The 25,044-nt window shown below is 45.1% G+C and overlaps 1 protein-coding gene across 2 annotated transcripts in view; it reads left to right on the top strand.

Annotated features, from left to right (window-relative positions):
• LOC121539167 (neuroligin-3-like) overlaps positions 1-25,044 on the top strand; it is a 343,557-nt gene that overhangs the window by 101,376 nt on the left and 217,137 nt on the right. Inside the window, exon 3 of one of the 2 annotated variants that reach the window (XM_045206888.1) lies at positions 537-596. The exons of the other annotated variant lie outside the window; for it this stretch is intronic. Within the exon in view, the coding sequence (XP_045062823.1) occupies positions 537-596 (60 nt within the window). The remainder of the gene's footprint in view (positions 1-536; positions 597-25,044) is intronic. 2 annotated transcript variants of the gene reach the window in all.

Here is a 25,044-nt window from a genome sequence, read left to right as displayed (position 1 = left end):
TTACAGGTGCAACAGACAAAATAATACAATATTTTGACTGAATACCTACATTTCAATCCATTAAGATCCACAAAGAAAAGCTTGAAATGGTAAGTGGTCCCAGTATCATAATGATACAAAATAATGCATACAATTTAATCGTAATTCGAACAGCAAATACTGTTGGTAATGTGCTGGAACAGGCATTGCAATGAGGAAAAGTCCTGTCTAACTCTGAAGCTCCTCTGTGGTGGTAAGGGGTCTTATATAGAAGTGCATGTGAATATGGGCTTCTTGTGTTCCAACGTGCAGCAAATTCATTCCACCATTTTGGAATATTTCTGCAGAAACACCCCCAGTTACTCTCTGGACAGACCCTCTGACGTTGTTGTTGTTGATGAGGGAGGGATGGAGATGGATGGAGGGATGGAGAGATGGGAGGGATGGAGATGGATGGGGGTTTGGGTTTGGCTTAATCTGGAGTTGTTGCATGTCACCTTCCAGGTGTTTTCCAGAGCCTTCTGTTATTTTGTAGTTTTTATTTATTTATTTTACAGTCAAAAGAATATCCAAGGAATGTGCCAGGAAACCCAACAAGAAAATGTGTAGAAAAGGAGGTATGTAAGACAGACAACACGGTGGAAGAGGACGAGAACGGGAGAGGAGAGAGCCTCTTCTCTAAAGATATCAGCAACTATCAACCCTCAAATCAAACTGCTAACTGGGATGAGCAGGGACCTACAGTTCTCATTAACCTGGACATGTGTGTGTATGTGTGTGTGTGTTGGCGGAATTCCCCCTGTAAAATTAAGTCCCTGAAGATTGAATTATTTTGCATATATTTTTCATCAATAGTGTTGATTTCTACAGTTGAAGTCGGAAGTTTACATACACCTTAGCCAAATACATTTCAACTCAGTTTTTCACAATTCCTGACATTTAATCTTAGTAAAAATTCCCTGTCTTAGGTCAGTTAGGATCACCACTTTATTTTAAGAATGTGAAATGTCAGAATAATAGTAGAGAGAATGATTTATTTCAGCTTTTATTTATTTCATCACATTCCCAGTGGGTCAGAAGTTTACATACATGCAATTAGTATTTGGTAGCATTGCCTTTAAATTGTTTAACTTGTGTCAAAAGTTTTGGGTAGCCTTCCACAAGCTTCCCACAATAAACTGGGTGAATTTTGGCCCATTCCTCCTGACAGAGCTGGTGTAACTGAGTTAGGTTTGTAGGCATCCTTGCCCGCACACACTTTTTCAGTTCTGCCCACAAATTTTCTACAGGATTGAGGTCAGGGCTTTGTGATGGCCACTCCAATACCTTGACTTTGTTGTCCTTAAGCCATTTTGCCACAACTTTGGAAGTATGCTTAGGGTCATTGTCCATTTGGAAGACCCATTTGCGACCAAGCTTTAACTTCCTGACTGATGTCTTGAGATGTTGCTTCAATATATCCACATAATTTTCCTTCCTCATGATGCCATCTATTTTTTGAAGTGCACCAGTCCCTCCTGCAGCAAAGCACCCCCACAGCATGATGCTGCCACCCCCGTGCTTCACGGTTGGGATGGTGTTCTCCGGCTTGCAAGCAACCCCCTTTGTCCTCCAAACATAACGATGGTCATTATGGCCAAACAGTTCTATTTTTGTTTCATCAGACCGGATGACATTTCTCCAAAAAGTACCATCTTTGTCCCCATGTGCAGTTGCAAACCGTAGTCTGGCTTTTTTATGCCGGTTTTGGAGCAGTGGCTTCTTCCTTGCTGAGTGGCCTTTCAGGTTATGTCGATATAGGACTCGATTTACTGTGGATATAGATACTTTTGTACCTGTTTCCTCCAGCATCTTCACAAGTTCCTTTGCTGTTATTCTGGGATTGATTTGCACCAAAGTACGTTAATCTCTAGGAGACAGAACGCGTCTCCTGCCTGAGCGGTATGACGGCTGCATGGTCCCATGGTGTTTATACTTGCGTACTATTGTTTGTACAGATGAAAGTGGTACCTTCAGGCGTTTGGAAATTGCTCCCAAGGATGATCCAGACTTGTGGAGGTCTACAATCTTTTTTCTGACATCTTGGCTGATTTCTTTGGATTTCCCCCAATGTCAAGCAAAGAGGCACTGAGTTTGAAGGTAGGCCTTGAAATACATCCACAGGTACACCTCCAATTGACTCAAATGATGTCAATTAGCCTATCAGAAGCTTCTAAAGCCATGACATCATTTTCTGGAATTGTCCAAGCTGTTTAAAGGCACAGTCAACTTAGTGTATGTAAACTTCTGACCCACTGGAATTGTGATCCAGTGAATTATAAGTTAAATAATCTGTCTGTAAACAATTGTTGGAAAAATTAATTGTGTCATGCACAAAGTAGATGTCCTAACCGATTTACCAAAACTATAGTTTGTTAACAAGAAATTTGTTGAGTGGTTGAAAAACGAGTTTTAATGACTCCAACCTAAGTGTATGTAAACTTCCGACTTCAACTGTATATGAAAGCACTGTATTTTATGTATTTTATTTTACACACAACTTAACAACATAATTGTTCATCAAAACCCATTCAAACATGACAATGTGGATGACATTAGTCCAACCATTAGTAATTGCAGCCTTCCAGGCTAAATCACGACGACAAACAGATCAATTCTTCTGAATGGAAATAACAAGGCTGATTCAATCAGAAGCAGAACTGCCAATTTAAAGTCATGTAACACAAATCAGAGTTAAAGGGGCAATCCGGGATTGGTACATCCCTTTTTTCCGACTTAAATCAAATATATTGTTTGTTTTTTCAAATTCTGGATTGCCCCTTTAAAGTAATGTAAAACTAAATCAGGGTTGGAATGAGAGGAACTTTAGTCATGTTTGTGTTGTATTCTCTGACAGAGCTTAAAGACTTATTGGAATAATATGTCAAAGGAGACAAGAAGAGAAAGCATTTGAGGCTGTTGATTACATTTTCACATTACAGTCGAGGAATGCATTCCAAATGACACCCTGTTCTCTATGTATTCTACTTTTGATCAGGGCACGTAGGGTGCCATTTTGGATGCATCTGAGGACAAGTTCTGTCTGGAAGTCATAACTCACAACAAGCAAATATTGTCCTGCAGAGAGAAAGATGCATCATCATGTTGAGATAGATTGGATTAGGGTCATTACACCTCTTGGAATTCATGCAAACTTTGTGTTACAAAGTTTTGATATTACTTTCAATACAAATTATCTACAAACCAAGGTCAATATAGCTACTCTTTGCCTTGGTTTTCTGTGGCAACAGTAAGTTCTGTCATTTCCAAGAGCAACAAGTAAAGTTCATACTTTTAATCACAGCAAAAAGGCCACAAATCTCATATTTGCCAAAAACCAGTTAATTGACCTACAAACATTTTAATTATCAGAAGCCTTAATATTAAAGCTCATATTAAACCTAAATCTAACCTTCTGTTAGTTTAAGCAGTTGTAAATCTCGGAAACGTTACGTTTGAGAGGCAGGAAGCTCAGCCATTAGCCTCACCGAGTGATCTTACAGACACACACACACACACACAGTCCCGCTCACTTTGGTAAACCAATTTAGTTTGAGACAGACGGAGCCCCCCAGGCACTTCCGAATTAGTCCCAGTAGTAGAATACACACACACACAAATATCACTTTAATATTCAAACTCCACTTGGAAACATTTTCAATTAACTTCCTCATGTTTCGTAATGAGGAAATGGTTTATCATATGTTTGCTATGTTGCTTTTGTGACATTTGATTGTGCTGAAGGGGTGACTGAGGATGCGTCTTCAATGGCACCCTATTCCCTATATACTGCACTACGTTTGACCAGGGTCTATAGGGCTCTGGTCAAAAGAAGTACACTATTTAGGGAATAGGGTGCCATTTGGGACGTGCTTTGTGTGTTGCAAAGCCTCTCAGCATCCTCTTAAACACGAGAGCTGTAATTTTCTAGCTCATTGAAATGGAAAGGGTTGCTGTGACAGTTTAAATTGTATTCTGAAATGTTTCATTTGGAATAACTTTGGTCTTTGTTTAAGTTTTGTATCTAATGCATGGACATACAGCATTGATTATTATTTTGTGCTATAGTATGTTGAAAGCTCATGATGCAAACTTTGTTAAACTTCAGCAAATATGTTAATTAAATTATTAGACATAGTCATTATTCTGCTCTAGTAGGATACTCACCATCACAGCAGGTCATTCCTTTAACAACAATGGGATTCTACAATGACATGATAGTCCATGCAGCACATTCTAGAATGACATGATAGTCCATGCAGCACATTCTAGAATGACATAATAGTCCATGCGGTACATTCTAGAATGACATGATAGTCCATGCAGCACATTCTACAATGACATGATAGTCCATGCAGTACATTCTAGAATGACATGATAGTCCATGTAGTACATTCTAGAATGACATGATAGTCCATGCAGTACATTTATACAATAGTACAGAACATGTTGATTGTATGTTTCAGTTTCTGTTACTCCTGTTACTTTCTTAGTAATTGTACAGTAATCAGTAATATATATGTCAGTTTTGTATGAAGTTATGAACTCCATTGAAACGCCTCTCTAATAGTAGGACCTTTATAGTGGAACAGAGTCATACACCCACCAGGGATCTGTTGGTACAGTATCTGCAAACCCTTTAATTATAACAGCTATATTGTGAAGCTCCAATCTCTTTATGAACATGTATCCTCAAGAGGTACACTGTGATTAATTATGAGGAAGAAGCACGGCATTTGGCTTGCGATACAATGGTTGTATGATTGTTGCCAAGCAACAATAAGCAGTCGTGATTGGAGCACGTCGAGAAGCGCCTTTGTCTTATTTGTCAGCGCTCAACTTAATGAGTTCAGGGCCTGTTCAGCATCCCTAGTCAATGCTGTGAGGGAAAGGATTTGAGGAGAAAAGTACAGGTATGATTACATTGACAACACACTACTTACAATATACTGTATGAGCCAAACTATACCAACATGGAGAAGGCTATAGTATGATGGCACCACTCAACACTGGCACAAACTTTCCATCACTGCACACAAAGCATGATATGGTTTTCTTTTTGTTCAGAAACTTCAAGCGCCATTGGAGCTGTTTTAAGAATAGCTGCTGAAGCTCCTGCTGTATTATTCAGACAGTGCAGTGACCTGCCTATTGTAGACAGAGAAAACCTCACCACCCACTGTGAAGAAAGACCTGTCTGTCTGTGTCTTAACCCAGAATATGGAGAGAAGGAGAGAGAGAGAGAGAGAGAGAGAGAGAGAGAGAGAGAGAGAGAGAGAGAGAGAGAGAGAGAGAGAGAGAGAGAGAGAGAGAGAGAGAGAGAGAGAGAGAGAGGGAGGGAGAAGGCTTCAGACAGACAGAGAGAGATAGAGAGTGGAAGAGAGAGAGAGAAAGAGAGAAAGAGATAGGAAGGGAGAGAGAGAGAAAGAGGGAGAACCCACTGGGCACAACCATCAATTCAACATATATTCATTGTAATTTCATTGAAAGGAATTGGAAATGACGTTGATTCAACCAGTGTGTGCCCAGTGGGAAGGCTTCAGACCGATTGAGAAACAAAGAGAGAGAGAGAGAGCGATAAAAGGCCTCAGAAAGTGGAGAACCGTACAATACCCTGTCATAAGATATAGTCTCTCTACTTCTCACCAGTCCTGGTCAGACAGCCCCAGGCTACAGAGACCACTCAACTGTCATATTCTCCCCAGACAAGGACACTGACCAACCAACAGTCTAGTTTTACAGAGAGAGGTGTTGATTATCCACATCACTGTCAGTCATACAGATGTACAGAGAGAAATGCCAGGGTTTTAAAAAATTTCCTTGATCCATCACAATGGGCTGAAGAAAGCTTATACAAAGGTATAGACCAAGGATACTCAGAAGTGGCTGAATAGAACATGTTCCTCATGCTTCAATAACTTGCAGTGACCTGGGCATCATTGAACGTTGAGCATACAACAGATGACCTTCCTTAGTTATTCCACCGCTGGCTCCTGTAATGTAATGTCCAGGCCAGGCAGGTATGGGCTAAGGTCATGTGGAGGAGGCTTAACATGCAACATCAGCATTTGAGTGTGTGTGTGTGTGTGTGTGTTTGTGTGTGTGTTTGTGTGTGTGTGTTTGTTTGTGTGTGTATGTGTGTGTGTGTGTGTGTGTGTGTGTGTGTGTGTGTGTGCTCTCTGACAACATACAACACAGTAGCCATACATTAGTATTATTCTAATTATTAATTATTATTCTAATTATTAATTACACACAGAGACCCCAAGATCTCAATTTATTTCAATTTATCACACTCATTTTCTCTCTCTGTCAGAGTAACTGAAGAGAGATAGATAGAGTGAGAGAGAGAGAGAGAGAGAGAGAGAGAGAGAGAGAGAGAGAGAGAGAGAGAGAGAGAGAGAGAGAGAGAGAGAGAGAGAGAGAGAGAGAGAGAGAGAGAGGGAGAGGGAGAGGGAGAGGGAGAGGGAGAGAGAGAGAGAGAGAGGGAGAGGGAGAGGGAGAGAGAGAGAGAGAGAGAGAGAGGGAGAGAGAGAGAGAGAGAGAGAGAGGTTTAATGAGGGACGGAGACATCCGTCCATAGCGTCATTCAACCCTTCTATTCCCTGCTAGACTGGCTATAGACAGACAGACAGACAGACAGACAGGTTGACTTTGCTTTGTGAGTTAAGACAGACCCTGATGAGGTGCCTTGGGTCTTCCCCTATACTGGTAGATCATTTAATTCATTACTGAACTTGGGTTTTAACAGAGACCTATTAAAACCCAAGGCGCCTTTTGATGAGGTCATCACTTTTTTTTTTTACATCCTCTGGTGCTGTGTGTCTCAAATGACACCCTATTCCCCTATATAGTGCATTACTCTGGCACTAGCAGTGGTGTTTATGTCCTTGTTATGAACTTCCCATTAAATGCAGTTCCAATGTGAGCAGCCATTGCAGGTGAGCTTTTAAATAGATCTGCCATAGAGTTAACTCTTCTCCAGATGGTGTCAGAGATGTCTGAGAGGCATACAGGACACATTAGCCTCTCTGCCCTTTAACGTTTAACCTCCATCATCAGACAGGTTGAGAGATAAGTGGAGAGAAAACTCATTTTCAAGTCCTGTCCTTGATTTTCGGGAGACTCGACTGCCATTCCCATGCAGCTGCTCTTACTTACAGCTCTGCCATGTAACAGTGCTGCCATTCTCTCGCTGATTGCCAGTAAAGGCCTGAAACCTGTCACTGGATTATACCAGCCACAGGGAGAGAGAAATAGAGAGAGAGATAGAGAGATAGAGAGAGAGAGGGAGTGAGGGAGAGGGAGCGAGAGAGAGAGGGAGAGAGAGAGAGAGAGAGAGAGAGAGAGAGAGAGAGAGAGTTTCCACTGGCTGTCCACTAGGTTATAGGGAGATAATTGTACCATCCACCAAATTAAAACAGGGCAGAGACTCAGGGGGAATGCTAATATGGTATAAATCTGAACTAACTAATTGAATTGATCAAAACAGGAGAATTCTTAATCTGGCTAAAAATCAACAAGGAGGCTATCTTAACAGATAACAACGTCTTCCTCTGTGCCACATACATTCCCCCCTCAGAGTCACCCTACTTCAATGAAGAGAGTTTCTTCATTCTAGAGGGGGAGATTAGTCACTTTCAGGCCCAAGGCAATGTGCTGGTCTGTGGAGACCTGAATGCTAGAACAGCAGCAGAACTTGACAATATTAACAGTCATGGGGATAAACACCTTCCGGGAAGCAACAACCTTTCCCTCCCCACATACCCCCCCAGAAACAACTATGAAAAAGTGAAAAACAAAAATGGAGTACAGCTCCTGAAGCTCTGTCGAACACTGGGTCTGTATATAGTCAATGGTAGGCTAAGAGGGGACTCTTTTGGTAGGTACACCTACAGCTCATCCATTGGCAGCAGTACTGTAGACTACTTCATCACAGACCTCAACCCAGAGTCTCTCAGAGCCTTCACAGTTAGCCCACTAACACCTCTCTCTGACCACAGTAAAATCACAGTGTATCTGGGAAGAGCAGAACCCAACCATGAAGCATCACGGCCCAATAAATTACATGGTACTAAACAGACCTATAGATGGAGTGCAAACAGTACAGAAATCTACCAAAAAGCAATTAGTAGCCAAAAAATACAATCTCTCCTGGACAACTTTTTAGCATTAACATTATCCTACACCAATGAAGGTGTAAATTTGGCCGTTTGGAATATAAACTTTATATTTGACAAATTAGCCTCCTTGGCTAATCTTAAGAAACATAAGAGCAAACCAAAAAGAATAGATAACGAAAAATGGTTTGATAATGATTGCAAAAATCTCAGAAAGTCATTGAGAAATATATCTAATCATAAACACAGAGACCCAGACAACAAAAATATAAGTCTTCAATATGGGGAAACACTGAAGCAATACAAACACACCCTAAGAACAAAAAAAGAACAGCACATTAGAAATCAGCTGGATGTGATTGAGGAATCCATAGAATCAAACCACTTCTGGGAGAATTGGAATAAATTAAATAAACCTCATAATGAGGAATTGGCTATCCAAAATGGGGATATATGGAGAAATCACTTTGCAAACCTCTACAGCAATATAACAAAGAGCCGAGAACAACTAGATATACAAGAAAAATTACAAATCCTTGAATCAGCAGTCAAAGACTATCAGAATCCTGTGGATACCCCAATTACAGAACAAGAATTATTGGAAAAACTTTGCACTCTCCAACCCAAAAAGGCCTGTGGTGATGATGGTATTTTAAATGAAATGATCAAATATACAGACCACAAATTCAAATTGGCTATACTCAAACTCTTCAACATTATCCTAACTGCAGGTATTTTTCCCCGATATTTGGAACCAAGGATTGATCACACCAATTTATAAAAATGGAGACAAATTTGACCCAAATAATTACAGAGGAATTTGCGTTAACAGCAACTTGGGGAAAATTCTCTGCAGTATCATAAACAGCAGACTACATCACTTCCTTGATGAACACAACGTCCTAAGCAGAAGCCAGATTGGATTTGTAAAAAATTATCATACAACAGACCACTTTTACACCCTCCACACTCTAATTGACAAACAAGTAAATCAAAACAAATGCAAAATCTACTCGTGTTTTGTAGACTTCAAGAAAGCATTTGATTCAATTTGGCACGAATGTATTTTTTACAAACTAATAGAAAGTGGTATTGGAGGGAAAACATATAATGTTATTAAATCAATGTACACTAAAAACAAATGTGCGATTAAAATCGGCAACAAGCAAACAGACTTCTTCTCTCAGGGACGTGGAGTGAAACAGGGCTGCCCAATAAGTCCAACACTATTTAACATCTACATTAATGAATTGGCAAAAACATTAGAAGAATCGGCAGCACCTGGTCTCACCCTACACAACACTGAAATCAAGTGTCTGCTGTACGCAGATGACCTGGTGCTACTGTCTCCCACTAAGGAGGGGTTACAGCAGCATCTAGATCATCTGCACAGATTCTGTCAGACCTGGGCCCTGAACGTTAATCAAAAAAAAAAATGAATATAATGATATTCCAAAAAAGGTCCGGAAATCAGGATAACAAATATCAATTCTATTTGGACACAGTTCTATTAGAACACACCAACAATTACACATATCTAGGACTAAATATCAGCAACACAGGTAGCTTTCACATGGCTGTGAATGAGCTGAGAGACAAAGCAAGAAGAGCAATCTATGCCATTTAAAGGAATATTAAAATCGAAATTCCAATTAGAATCTGGCTCAAGATTTTCCAATCAGTTATAGAACCAATTGCTCTATATGGCAGCGAAGTATGGGGTCCGCTCTCTAATACTGAATTTACCAAATGGGACAAACATCCAATCGAAATACTGCATGCAGAGTTTTGCAAGACTGTATTGCAAGTGCAAAGAAAAACTCAAAATAACGCATGTAGAGCAGAATTGGGCCAATACCCCCTCCTTATTCAACTACAAAAAAGAGCCATCAAATTTTACAACCATCTAATAACAAGTGACCCCAAAACATTCCATCACACAGCTCTACTATGTCAAGAGATGAAACAAGAGAAGAGTCCCCCCAGCCAGCTGGTTCTGAGGCTCAGTTCACTAACCAAAACCAACCTCATAGAGCCTCAGGACAGCACTCAGAAAATCTGGCCCAACCAAATCATCACAAAGCAAAAAGAAAAATATATCACCTAAAAAATCAAAGTAAACTTCAATGCTATTTGGCTCTAAACAGACAGTACATGGTGGCAGACTATCTGACCACTGTGACTGATAGAAAACTGAGGAAAACAATGATTAGGTACAGACTCAGTGAGCACAGTCTGGCTATAGAGACTGGTCGTCACAGGCAAACCTGGCTGCCCAGAGAGGACAGGCTGTGCTCACTCTGCCCCCGGGGAGAGGTAGAGACAGAGCTGCATTTCCTACTACACTGTGAAAAATACTCAGACCTAAGAGAATCTTTCTTTCCAAAATTATCATTCAGTACAAAGAATTTGAAACTATAAAAGAGGAAGAAAATATCAAATATTTATTGGGTGAAAAGCCAAAATGTGCAATTTTGGCAGCCAAATATGTGTCCTCCTGCCACAACCTGAGGGACAGCTAGTGAAAAGTGTAATGTAATGTCAATAATATTTCCTGTTTTGTTTTGGCTTTCATACCATGTAATGTGTCTTCTCAGTCATGTTGAGATTGGTCGACTACTATTGCTTTAATGTATTGTTATTCTCATTAATATTGTTGTTGTAGTTGCTGTTAATGGTAATCCCATTTCCACTACTACTATTATTATTATTGCTGTTGGTCCCACCATTTTTGTTATATCTATACTTTGACAATGTAATTAATTTTACTTGCCATGTCAATAAAGTCTATTGAATTGAATTGAATTGAGAGAGAGTGAGAGAGAGAGAGAGAGAGAGAGAGAGAGAGAGAGAGAGAGAGAGAGAGAGAGAGAGAGAGAGAGAGAAGGCCACTGACCTGGGTTTGCCAGAGAGCTATGAAAACTGCAAAAGAGGCCCAATCCCCATTAGACACTCTGGGGCCTGGCCGACAGTAACTCAGCGTGATAATCCCTTTGGCTGGCCCACTCACACTCAACCCTGCCTGTCTGGAGAGAGAGAATTAGAGAGAGAGAGGGAGATAGATGGAGGAGGGAGGAGAGGGGGGATAGAGAGAGAGAGAGAGAGAGAGAGAGAGAGAGAGAGAGAGAGAGAGAGAGAGAGAGAGAGAGAGAGGCTACCACCCCACCACAGGGGAGGAAAGCTGCATGCCAGCAGTCATGGCAAAAACAGTTTTTGGAGAAGAATAAGAAAAAAAACAGATTCTGCTTCAGTCTGATGAGATTATAGAGGGGTGTCCCCTCTCCCCTGTTCTGATGAGTTTATAGAGGAATGTCTCCTCTCCCCTGTTCTGATGAGTTTATAGAGGAATGTCCCCTCTCCCCTGTTCTGATGAGGTTATAGAGGGATGTCCCCTCTCCCCTGTTCTGATGAGGTTATAGAGGGATGTCCCCTCTCCCCTGTTCTGATGAGGTTATAGAGGGATGTCCCCTCTCCCCTGTTCTGATGAGGTTATGAGGGATGTCCCCTCTCTCCCTGTTCTGATGAGGTTAAGAGGATGTCTCCCTCTCCCCTGTTCTGATGAGGTTATAGAGGGATGTCCCCTCTCCCCTGTTCTGATGAGGTTATAGAGGGTGTCCCTCTCCCCCTGTTCTGATGAGGTTATAGAGGATGTCCCCTCTCCCCTGTTCTGATGAGGTTATAGAGGGATGTCCCCTCTCCCCTGTTCTGATGAGGTTATAGAGGGATGTCCCCTCTCCCTGTTCTGATGAGGTTATAGAGGGATGTCCCCTCTCCCTGTTCTGATGAGTTTATAGAGGAATGTCCCCTCTCCCCTGTTCTGATGAGGTTATAGAGGGATGTCCCCTCTCCCCTGTTCTGATGAGGTTATAGAGGATGTCCCCTCTCCCCTGTTCTGATGAGGTTATAGAGGGTGTCCCCTCTCCCCTGTTCTGATGAGGTTATAGAGGGATGTCCCCTCTCCCCTGTTCTGATGAGGTTATAGAGGGATGTCCCCTCTCCCCCTGTTCTGATGAGGTTGTAGAGGGATGTCCCCTCCCCTGTTCTGATGAGGTTATAGAGGGATGTCCCCTCTCCCCTGTTCTGATGAGTTTATAGAGGATTGTCCCCTCTCCCCTGTTCTGATGAGGTTATAGAGGGATGCTCCCCTCCCCTGTTCTGATGAGGTTATAGAGGGATGTCCCCTCTCCCCTGTTCTGATGAGGTTATAGAGGGATGTCCCCTCTCCCCTGTTCTGATGAGGTTATAGAGGGATGTCCCCTCTCCCCTGTTCTGATGAGGTTATAGAGGGATGTCCCCTCTCCCCTGTTCTGATGAGGTTATAGAGGGATGTCCCCTCTCCCCTGTTCTGATGAGGTTGGGGAGACGCTTCAGTACAAATGTGTCAGGGACAGAATGGGGGAGTGGTTAGCCATTTCAGTTCCAATGACCGTATCCAAAATGGCACCCTATTCCCTACATTCCCTGTGGGCTCTCTTCAAAAGTAGCGCACTATTTAGGGAATAGGGTGTAATTTGGGACACATCCAATTTGTCATGGTCAACCTGTGACCCTAGTTAGTGCTCTAGCCTCAGTAGCTGTCCCAAATTGCAACCTGTTCCCTATTTAGTGCACTAAAAGTAGCGCACTATATAGGGAATAGGGTGCCATTTGGGATGCTGACATCAGCCTTAGCCAGTGGCAGCCTCGTACACTCTGACTTGAGATGCAAGACACAGCTTAGGCAGGAAGCAACCATTCACAGCCTCCTGCTGCTGCGTCTACTCTCCTCTGACACACACACACACACACACACACACACACACACACACACACACACACACACACACACACACACACACACACACACACACACACACACACACACACACACACACACACACACACACACACACACACACACACACACACACACACACACACACACACACACACACACACACACACACACACACACCCCGCTCCAACAGTCAACCCAAGGCTCAATATCTCTGTTATGTCCTTTGTTTATTCCAACCCAGAGAAGAGAGGAAGAGAGGAATATAAGTTGTTAACAGGCAGACAGACAGTCAGTAACTAGGAGGTTTAAGGCCTGCTGGGGTCTCTAGTCTCAGTTTGTCTTCTTTAATCATAAAGAATATGTGGAATGAAGCTTCATATCTTTAATGTACTGGCTTTGTAATTAATAAGTGTATCAGTGATGTCATACTGGCCGTTATCACAGGGGTTTTGTTTAGCTTGTATACCCTAGAGTTTATATATTATATTTGTCCCAAATGGCAGCCTATTCCCTAAGTTGTGCACTTCTTTTGATCAGAGTCCAATGGGCTTGGTCAAAAGTAGTGCACTATGAAGGAAATAGGGTGCAGTTTGGGACGCGACCCAGCTCTTCCTGTCCATCCTGTTGTCTTCAGGCTGTATCTCGTTACAGAGACAGAACAAGGCAGCTTTTAATGTGTTGTGTCTCAAATGGCACCCTATTCCCTATGTAGTGCACTACTTTTGACCAGAGCCCTATAAAACTTCCTGTCCATCCTGTCGTCCTCAGGCTGAGAGAGAAAGAGAGAGAGAGAGAGAGAGACGGAAAGAGAGAGAGACAGAAAGAGAGAGAGTTGGAAAGAGAGAGAGAGATGGAAAGAGAGAGAGGCAGATAAGATGGAGGCTTTCTATTTTGTGTTATTTTGTGGTCAGCTGAGGCAGTGCAGGTTTTGGCTGTCCTTTACATTGTGGATTACAGGCTCCTTAACCTTTAAGATGCATTCTCCATCAATATCTCTATTGTGTCCTTCCCAAGGTGCTTCTTAACCTCTAGACTACACACACACACACATGCAGACATTGACACACACACACAGGCACACACAGGGCATGAGCGAGCACAAACACACACACATACAGGGAGAAATATAGATTGTAGGCAGAGGAAGAGAGAGAGAGAAATAAAATGATAATAAAGATAAAAGACAGGATGGAGCAGAGAGAGACAGAAACAGGCTGTCTGACAGGGACAGGGACAGAAACAGGCTGTCTGACAGGGACAGAGACAGAAACAGGCTGTCTGACAGGGACAGGGACAGAAACAGGCTGTCTTACAGGGACAGAGACAGGCTGTCTTACAGGGACAGGGACAGAAACAGGCTGTCTTACAGGGACAGAGACAGAAACAGGCTGTCTTACAGGGAGAGAGACAGAAACAGGCTGTCTGACAGGGACAGAGACAGAAACAGGCTGTCTGACAGGGACAGGGACAGAAACAGGCTGTCTTACAGGGACAGAGACAGAAACAGGCTGTCTTACAGGGAGAGAGACAGAAACAGGCTGTCTAACAGGGAGATAGACAGAAACAGGCTGTCTTACAGGGAGAGCGACAGAAACAGGCTGTCTTACAGGGAGAGAGACAGAAACAGGCTGTCTTACAGGGACAGAGACAGAAACAGGCTGTCTGACAGGGACAGAGACAGAAACAGGCTGTCTGACAGGGACAGGGACAGAAACAGGCTGTCTGACAGGGACAGAGACAGAAACAGGCTGTCTAACAGGGACAGAGACAGAAACAGGCTGTCTGACAGGGACAGGGACAGAAACAGGCTGTCTTACAGGGACAGAGACAGGCTGTCTAACAGGGACAGAGACAGAAACAGGCTGTCTTACAGGGGGAGAGAAGGCTGTCTTACAGGGACAGGGACAGAAACAGGCTGTCTTACAGGGACAGAGACAGAAACAGGCTGTCTTACAGGGAGAGAGACAGAAACAGGCTGTCTTACAGGGACAGAGACAGAAACAGGCTGTCTTACAGGGACAGAAACAGGCTGTCTTACAGGGACAGAGACAGAAACAGGCTGTCTGACAGGGACAGAGACAGAAACAGGCTGTCTTACAGGGAGAGAGACAGAAACAGGCTGTCTTACAGGGAGAGAGACAGAAACAGGCTGTCTTACAGGGACAGAAACAGGCTGTCTTACAGGGACAGAGACAGAAACAGGCTGTCTGACAGGGACAGAGACAGAAACAGGCTGTCTTACAGGGACAGAGACAGGCTGTCTAACAGGGACAGGGACAGAAACAGGCTGTCTTACAGGGACAGAGACAGAAACAGGCTGTCTTACAGGGAGAGAGACAGAAACAGGCTGTCTTACAGGGAGAGAGACAGAAACAGGCTGTCTTACAGGGACAGAAACAGGCTGTCTTACAGGGACAGAGACAGAAACAGGCTGTCTGACAGGGACATAGACAGAAACAGGCTGTCTTACAGGGACATAAACAGAAACAGGCTGTCTTACAGGGAGAGAGACAGAAACAGGCTGTCTTACAGGGAGAGAGACAGAAACAGGCTGTCTAACAGGGACAGAGACAGAAACAGGCTGTCTTACAGGGACAGAGACAGAAACAGGCTGTCTTACAGGGACAGAGACAGAAACAGGCTGTCTTACAGGGACAGAGACAGAAACAGGCTGTCTAACAGGGAAAGAGACTGAAACAGGCTGTCTTACAGGGACAGAGACAGGCTGTCTGACAGGGACAGGGACAGAAACAGGCTGTCTTACAGGGACAGAGACAGAAACAGGCTGTCTTACAGGGAGAGAGACAGAAACAGGCTGTCTAACAGGGAGATAGACAGAAACAGGCTGTCTTACAGGGAGAGCGACAGAAACAGGCTGTCTTACAGGGAGAGAGACAGAAACAGGCTGTCTTACAGGGACAGAAACAGGCTGTCTTACAGGGACAGAGACAGAAACAGGCTGTCTTACAGGGACAGAGACAGAAACAGGCTGTCTGACAAGGGACTGGGACAGAAACAGGCTGTCTGACAGGGACAGAGACAGAAACAGGCTGTCTAACAGGGACAGAGACAGAAACAGGCTGTCTTACAGGGACAGCGACAGAAACAGGCTGTCTTACAGGGACAGAGACAGAAACAGGCTGTCTGACAGGGACAGAGACAGAAACAGGCTGTCTTACAGGGGAGAGACAGGCTGTCTTACAGGGACAGGGACAGAAACAGGCTGTCTTACAGGGACAGAGACAGAAACAGGCTGTCTTACAGGGAGAGAGACAGAAACAGGCTGTCTTACAGGGACAGAGACAGAAACAGGCTGTCTTACAGGGAGACAGAAACAGGCTGTCTTACAGGGACAGAGACAGAAACAGGCTGTCTTACAGGGACAGAGACAGAAACAGGCTGTCTTACAGGGAGAGAGACAGAAACAGGCTGTCTTACAGGGAGAGAGACAGAAACAGGCTGTCTTACAGGGACAGAAACAGGCTGTCTTACAGGGACAGAGACAGAAACAGGCTGTCTGACAGGGACAGAGACAGAAACAGGCTGTCTTACAGGGACAGAGACAGGCTGTCTAACAGGGACAGGGACAGAAACAGGCTGTCTTACAGGGACAGAGACAGAAACAGGCTGTCTTACAGGGAGAGAGACAGAAACAGGCTGTCTTACAGGGAGAGAGACAGAAACAGGCTGTCTTACAGGGACAGAGACAGAAACAGGCTGTCTTACAGGGACAGAGACAGAAACAGGCTGTCTTACAGGGACAGAGACAGAAACAGGCTGTCTTACAGGGACAGAGACAGAAACAGGCTGTCTAACAGGGAAAGAGACTGAAACAGGCTGTCTTACAGGGACAGAGACAGGCTGTCTGACAGGGACAGAAACAGGCTGTCTAACAGGGACAGAAACAGGCTGTCTGACAGGGACAGAGAAAGAAACAGGCTGTCTAACAGGGACAGAGACAGAAACAGGCTGTCTTACAGGGACAGAGACAGAAACAGGCTGTCTTACAGGGAGAGAGACAGAAACAGGCTGTCTAACAGGGAGAGAGACAGAAACAGGCTGTCTTAGAGGGACAGAGACAGAAACAGGCTGTCTTACAGGGAGAGAGACAGAAACAGGCTGTCTTACAGGGACAGAGACAGAAACAGGCTGTCTAACAGGGAGAGAGACAGAAACAGGCTGTCTAACATTGAGAGAGACAGAAACAGGCTGTCTAACAGGGAGAGAAACAGAAACAGGCTGTCTTACAGGGACAGAGACAGAAACAGGCTGTCTTACAGGGACAGAGACAGAAACATGCTGTCTTACAGGGACAGAGACAGAAACAGGCTGTCTTAAAGGGGACAGAGACAGAAACAGGCTGTCTAACAGGGAGAGAGACAGAAACAGGCTGTCTAACAGGGACAGAGACAGAAACAGGCTGTCTAACAGGGAAAGAGACAGAAACAGGCTGTCTAACAGGGAGAGAGACAGAAACAGGCTGTCTAACAGGGACAGAGACAGAAACAGGCTGTCTAACAGGGAGAGAGACAGAAAAAGGTTGTCTTACAGGGACAGGCAGAAACAGGCTGTCTTACAGGGACAGAGACAGAAACAGGCTATCTAACAGGGAGAGAGACAGAAACAGGCTGTCTAACAGGGAGAGAGACAGAAACAGGCTGTCTAACAGGGAGAGAGACAGAAACAGGCTGTCTTACAGGGAGAGAGACAGAAACAGGCTGTCTTACAGGGACAGAGACAGAAACAGGCTGTCTTACAGGGAGAGAGACAGAAACAGGCTGTCTTACAGGGAGAGAGACAGAAACAGGCTGTCTAACAGGGAGAGAGACAGAAACAGGCTGTCTTACAGGGACAGAGACAGAAACAGGCTGTCTTACAGGGAGAGAGACAGAAACAGGCTGTCTAACAGGGAGAGAGACAGAAACAGGCTGTCTTACAGGGAGAGAGACAGAAACAGGCTGTCTAACAGGGACAGAGACAGAAACAGGCTGTCTTACAGGGACAGAGACAGAAACAGGCTGTCTTACAGGGACAGAGACAGAAACAGGCTGTCTAACAGGGACAGAGACAGAAACAGGCTGTCTAACAGGGAGAGAGACAGAAACAGGCTGTCTAACAGGGAGAGAGACAGAAACAGGCTGTCTAACAGGGACAGAGACAGAAACAGGCTGTCTTACAGGGACAGAGACAGAAACAGGCTGTCTTACAGGGACAGAGACAGAAACAGGCTGTCTAACAGGAGAGACAGAAACAGGCTGTCTAACATGGAGAGAGACAGAAACAGGCTGTCTAACAGGGAGAGAGACAGAAACAGGCTGTCTTACAGGGAGAGAGACAGAAACAGGCTGTCTTACAGGGACAGAGACAGAAACAGGCTGTCTTACAGGGACAGAGACAGAAACAGGCTGTCTTACAGGGACAGAGACAGAAACAGGCTGTCTAACAGGGAGAGAGACAGAAACAGGCTGTCTAACAGAGAGGACAGAAGAGACAGAAACAGGCTGTCTTACAGGGAGAGAGACAGAAACAGGCTGTCTTACAGGGACAGAGACAGAAACAGGCTGTCTTACAGGGACAGAGACAGAAACAGGCTGTCTTACAGGGAGAGAGACAGAAACAGGCTGTCTAACAGGGAGAGAGACAGAAACAGGCTGTCTTACAGGGACAGAGACAGAAACAGGCTGTCTTACAGGGACAGAGACAGAAACAGGCTGTCTAACAGGGACAGAGACAGAAACAGGCTGTCTTACAGGGGAGAGACAGAAACAGGCTGTCTAACAGGGAGAGAGACAGAAACAGGCTGTCTTACAGGGACAGAGACAGAAACAGGCTGTCTTACAGGGCAGAGACAGAAACAGGCTGTCTAACAGGGAGAGAGACAGAAACAGGCTGTCTTACAGGGACAGAGACAGAAACAGGCTGTCTTACAGGGACAGAAACAGAAACAGGCTGTCTTACAGGGAGAGAGACAGAAACAGGCTGTCTTACAGGGGGAGAGACAGAAACAGGCTCTCTTACAGGGAGAGAGACAGAAACAGGCTGTCTTACAGGGAGAGAGACAGAAACAGGCTGTCTTACAGCGACAGAGACAGAAACAGGCTGTCTTACAGGGAGAGAGACAGAAACAGGCAGTCTAACAGGGAGAGAGACAGAAACAGGCTGTCTAACAGGGACAGAGACAGAAACAGGCTGTCTAACAGGGAGAGAGACAGAAACAGGCTGTCTTACAGGGACAGAGACAGAAACAGGCTGTCTAACAGGGAGAGAGACAGAAACAGGCTGTCTTACAGGGACAGAGACAGAAACAGGCTGTCTTACAGGGACAGAGACAGAAACAGGCTGTCTAACAGGGGGAGAGACAGAAACAGGCTGTCTAACAGGAGAGAGACAGAAACAGGCTGTCTAACAGGGAGGAGAGACAGAAACAGGCTGTCTTACAGGGACAGAGACAGAAACAGGCTGTCTAACAGGGAGAGAGACAGAAACAGGCTGTCTTACAGGGAGAGAGACAGAAACAGGCTGTCTTACAGGGAGAGAGACAGAAACAGGCTCTCTTACAGGGAGAGAGACAGAAACAGGCTGTCTTACAGGGAGAGAGACAGAAACAGGCTGTCTTACAGGGACAGAGACAGAAACAGGCTGTCTTACAGGGACAGAGACAGAAACAGGCTGTCTAACAGGGAGAGAGACAGAAACAGGCTGTCTAACAGGGACAGAGACAGAAACAGGCTGTCTAACAGGGAGAGAGACAGAAACAGGCTGTCTTACAGGGACAGAGACAGAAACAGGCTGTCTAACAGGGAGAGAGACAGAAACATGCTGTCTTACAGGGACAGAGACAGAAACAGGCTGTCTTACAGGGGGAGAGACAGAAACCGGCTGTCTAACAGGGAGAGAGACAGAAACAGGCTGTCTTACAGGGAGAGAGACAGAAACAGGCTGTCTTACAGGGACAGAGACAGAAACAGGCTGTCTTACAGGGACAGAGACAGAAACAGGCTGTCTAACAGGGGGAGAGACAGAAACAGGCTGTCTAACATTGAGAGAGAAAGAAACAGGCTGTCTAAAAGGGAGAGAGACAGAAACAGGCTGTCTTACAGGGAGAGAGACAGAAACAGGCTGTCTTACAGGGACAGAGACAGAAACAGGCTGTCTTACAGGGAGAGAGACAGAAACAGGCTGTCTAACAGGGAGAGAGACAGAAACAGGCTGTCTTACAGGGAGAGAGACAGAAACAGGCTGTCTAACAGGGAGAGAGACAGAAACAGGCTGTCTTACAGGGACAGAGACAGAAACAGGCTGTCTTACAGGGAGAGAGACAGAAACAGGCTGTCTTACAGGGAGAGAGACAGAAACAGGCTGTCCAACAGGGAGAGAGACAGAAACAGGCTGTCTAACAGGGACAGAGACAGAAACAGGCTGTCTTACAGGGACAGAGACAGAAACAGGCTGTCTTACAGGGACAGAGACAGAAACAGGCTATCTAACAGGGACAGAGAAAGAAACAGGCTGTCTTACAGGGAGAGAGACAGAAACAGGCTGTCTAACAGGGAGAGAGACAGAAACAGGCTGTCTAACAGGGAAAGAGACAGAAACAGGCTGTCTTACAGGGACAGAGACAGAAACAGGCTGTCTTACAGGGACAGAGACAGAAACAGGCTGTCTAACAGGGGACAGAGACAGAAACAGGCTGTCTTACATTGAGAGAGACAGAAACAGGCTGTCTAAACAGGGAGAGAGACAGAAACAGGCTGTCTTACAGGGACAGAGACAGAAACAGGCTGTCTTACAGGGACAGAGACAGAAACAGGCTGTCTAACAGGGAGAGAGACAGAAACAGGCTGTCTTACAGGGAGAGAGACAGAAACAGGCTGTCTAACAGGGAGAGAGACAGAAACAGGCTGTCTTACAGGGACAGAGACAGAAACAGGCTGTCTTACAGGGAGAGAGACAGAAACAGGCTGTCTAACAGGGAGAGAGACAGAAACAGGCTGTCTTACAGGGAGAGAGACAGAAACAGGCTGTCTAACAGGGAGAGAGACAGAAACAGGCTGTCTTACAGGGACAGAGACAGAAACAGGCTGTCTTACAGGGACAGAGACAGAAACAGGCTGTCTAACAGGGAGAGAGACAGAAACAGGCTGTCTAACAGGGAGAGAGACAGAAACAGGCTGTCTAACAGGGAGAGAGACAGAAACAGGCTGTCTAACAGGGAAAGAGACAGAAACAGGCTGTCTTACAGGGACAGAGACAGAAACAGGCTGTCTTACAGGGACAGAGACAGAAACAGGCTGTCTAACAGGGGGAGAGACAGAAACAGGCTGTCTAACATTGAGAGAGACAGAAACAGGCTGTCTAACAGGGAGAGAGACAGAAACAGGCTGTCTTACAGGGAGAGAGACAGAAACAGGCTGTCTTACAGGGACAGAGACAGAAACAGGCTGTCTTACAGGGACAGAGACAGAAACAGGCTGTCTTACAGGGACAGAGACAGAAACAGGCTATCTAACAGGGAGAGAGACAGAAACAGGCTGTCTAACATTGAGAGAGACAGAAACAGGCTGTCTAAAAGGGAGAGAGACAGAAACAGGCTGTCTTACAGGGAGAGAGACAGAAACAGGCTGTCTTACAGGGACAGAGACAGAAACAGGCTGTCTTACAGGGACAGAGACAGAAACAGGCTGTCTTACAGGGAGAGAGACAGAAACAGGCTGTCTAACAGGGAGAGAGACAGAAACAGGCTGTCTTACAGGGACAGAGACAGAAACAGGCTGTCTTACAGGGAGAGAGACAGAAACAGGCTGTCTAACAGGGACAGAGACAGAAACAGGCTGTCTTACAGGGGGAGAGACAGAAACAGGCTGTCTAACAGGGAGAGAGACAGAAACAGGCTGTCTTACAGGGACAGAGACAGAAACAGGCTGTCTTACAGGGTCAGAGACAGAAACAGGCTGTCTAAAAGGGAGAGAGACAGAAACAGGCTGTCTTACAGGGACAGAGACAGAAACAGGCTGTCTTACAGGGACAGAAACAGAAACAGGCTGTCTTACAGGGAGAGAGACAGAAACAGGCTGTCTTACAGGGGGAGAGACAGAAACAGGCTCTCTTACAGGGAGAGAGACAGAAACAGGCTGTCTTACAGGGAGAGAGACAGAAACAGGCTGTCTTACAGGGACAGAGACAGAAACAGGCTGTCTTACAGGGAGAGAGACAGAAACAGGCAGTCTAACAGGGAGAGAGACAGAAACAGGCTGTCTAACAGGGACAGAGACAGAAACAGGCTGTCTAACAGGGAGAGAGACAGAAACAGGCTGTCTTACAGGGACAGAGACAGAAACAGGCTGTCTAACAGGGAGAGAGACAGAAACAGGCTGTCTTACAGGGACAGAGACAGAAACAGGCTGTCTTACAGGGACAGAGACAGAAACAGGCTGTCTAACAGGGGGAGAGACAGAAACAGGCTGTCTAACATTGAGAGAGACAGAAACAGGCTGTCTAAAACGGAGAGAGACAGAAACAGGCTGTCTTACAGGGAGAGAGACAGAAACAGGCTGTCTTACAGGGACAGAGACAGAAACAGGCTGTCTTACAGGGAGAGAGACAGAAACAGGCTGTCTAACAGGGAGAGAGACAGAAACAGGCTGTCTTACAGGGAGAGAGACAGAAACAGGCTGTCTAACAGGGAGAGAGACATAAACAGGCTGTCTTACAGGGACAGAGACAGAAACAGGCTGTCTTACAGGGAGAGAGACAGAAACAGGCTGTCTAAAAGGGAGAGAGACAGAAACAGGCTGTCTAACAGGGAGAGAGACAGAAACAGGCTGTCTAACAGGGAAAGAGACAGAAACAGGCTGTCTTACAGGGACAGAGACAGAAACAGGCTGTCTTACAGGGACAGAGACAGAAACAGGCTATCTAACAGGGAGAGAGACAGAAACAGGCTGTCTAAAAGGGAGAGAGACAGAAACAGGCTGTCTAACAGGGAGAGAGACAGAAACAGGCTGTCTAACAGGGAAAGAGACAGAAACAGGCTGTCTTACAGGGACAGAGACAGAAACAGGCTGTCTTACAGGGACAGAGACAGAAACAGGCTATCTAACAGGGGGAGAGACAGAAACAGGCTGTCTAACATTGAGAGAGACAGAAACAGGCTGTCTAAAAGGGAGAGAGACAGAAACAGGCTGTCTTACAGGGACAGAGACAGAAACAGGCTGTTTTACAGGGACAGAGACAGAAACAGGCTGTCTTACAGGGACAGAGACAGAAACAGGCTATCTAACAGGGGGAGAGACAGAAACAGGCTGTCTAACATTGAGAGAGACAGAAACAGGCTGTCTAAAAGGGAGAGAGACAGAAACAGGCTGTCTTACAGGGAGAGAGACAGAAACAGGCTGTCTTACAGGGACAGAGACAGAAACAGGCTGTCTTACAGGGACAGAGACAGAAACAGGCTGTCTTACAGGGAGAGAGACAGAAACAGGCTGTCTAACAGGGAGAGAGACAGAAACAGGCTGTCTTACAGGGACAGAGACAGAAACAGGCTGTCTTACAGGAAGAGAGACAGAAACAGGCTGTCTAACAGGGACAGAGACAGAAACAGGCTGTCTTACAGGGGGAGAGACAGAAACAGGCTGTCTAACAGGGAGAGAGACAGAAACAGGCTGTCTTACAGGGACAGAGACAGAAACAGGCTGTCTTACAGGGACAGAGACAGAAACAGGCTGTCTTACAGGGACAGAGACAGAAACAGGCTGTCTTACAGGGACAGAGACAGAAACAGGCTGTCTTACAGGGACAGAGACAGAAACAGGCTGTCTAACAGGGAGAGAGACAGAAAAAGGCTGTCTAACAGGGAGAGAGACAGAAACAGGCTGTCTTACAGGGACAGAGACAGAAACAGGCTGTCTTACAGGGAGAGAGACAGAAACAGGCTGTCTAACAGGGAGAGAGACAGAAACATGCTGTCTGAATGGGACAGAGACAGAAACAGGCTGTCTGAATGGGAACCTGACGGGTTAGAAAAACGGCCACTTGAGGATTGGTAGAGTGAATATAAGCGCTTTAAATTGTCAGAGAGCACAACATTTCACATTTCACTAAGTCCCCTTCCCCACACTGACCTTTCTCATATTTAACTCTGAGACCCATCTATTGTCAGTGAACCTTTCCTCTGCAGGAAGGGGAATGTAGTTAACATTCAGAGAGCCGGGCCTCCACGTTCTATTGACTGAATTTCAGTCTGTGGCGTCTACAGGGAGAGGAGGAAGAGTGTATGTCAGTGTGTCGGTGGCAGAAAGGTCTAGAAAGTGAAAGCAGATGCATCCAGGCAGGCAGGCACATACACACATGAACAAAGGCGCATACACACACAAACACATACTCCCAGACAGTTCTTCAGTATAGAAACTCATTCTCATACAGTAGTTGTGGTCAGCGCTGCCATTAAAAGACCAACGAAATATGTCACACCAATACAGAATATGTCTTAAAAAGTAAGAATTACTTTCAAACACAAGTCTTATAAGAACCATATACAACTGTTGGGTGTTCGAAGTTCCTTTTTGATGCCTTCAGTTTTTATGTAACAAGTAAAGCCCATCAAATGTCTCCTTTGAAACTGATTTGATGAATGAACCTATATGAGCCTGCTGGTTAGTTTGGCTGTCAGGGAAACTGACTAAGTTATTTCTATAATTCATTATACTGTAGACTCTTGCTAGCTTCTTTTGGCATACACATGCTGTGTCATATGGAAACGTCAAGGTCACACTCAGAGTCTTATGCAGGGTGGCAGTTGGATAAGGCATGTTTGAAATTCTTATTACGGGTTTGAACACATGACACACACACACACACACACACACACACACACACACACACACTCACATAGTCAGTCAGGCACCAAGACAACAGGATAGGAGGTGACAGTGTTTCCTTGACGACACCTGCCACCCATTTCATACCTGTCTGTAACGCTATCGCTCACTACAGCAAAGCTTTACACCTACCTACACCTGTGTCTCTCTGTCTAAGCATTGATGATTCATAGCAGATCTGTTAAACAAGTGTTGTGTGGTTTCATCAAAGTAGAAGTGAATCCAACATTCTGATTCAATAGTGCCAGTGATA

Source organism: Coregonus clupeaformis, chromosome 3, assembly GCF_020615455.1.
Source record: "Coregonus clupeaformis isolate EN_2021a chromosome 3, ASM2061545v1, whole genome shotgun sequence".
NCBI lineage: Eukaryota > Metazoa > Chordata > Actinopteri > Salmoniformes > Salmonidae > Coregonus > Coregonus clupeaformis.
Note: the sequence above shows the minus strand (reverse complement) of the source record. Positions and strands in the feature narration are given on the sequence as shown.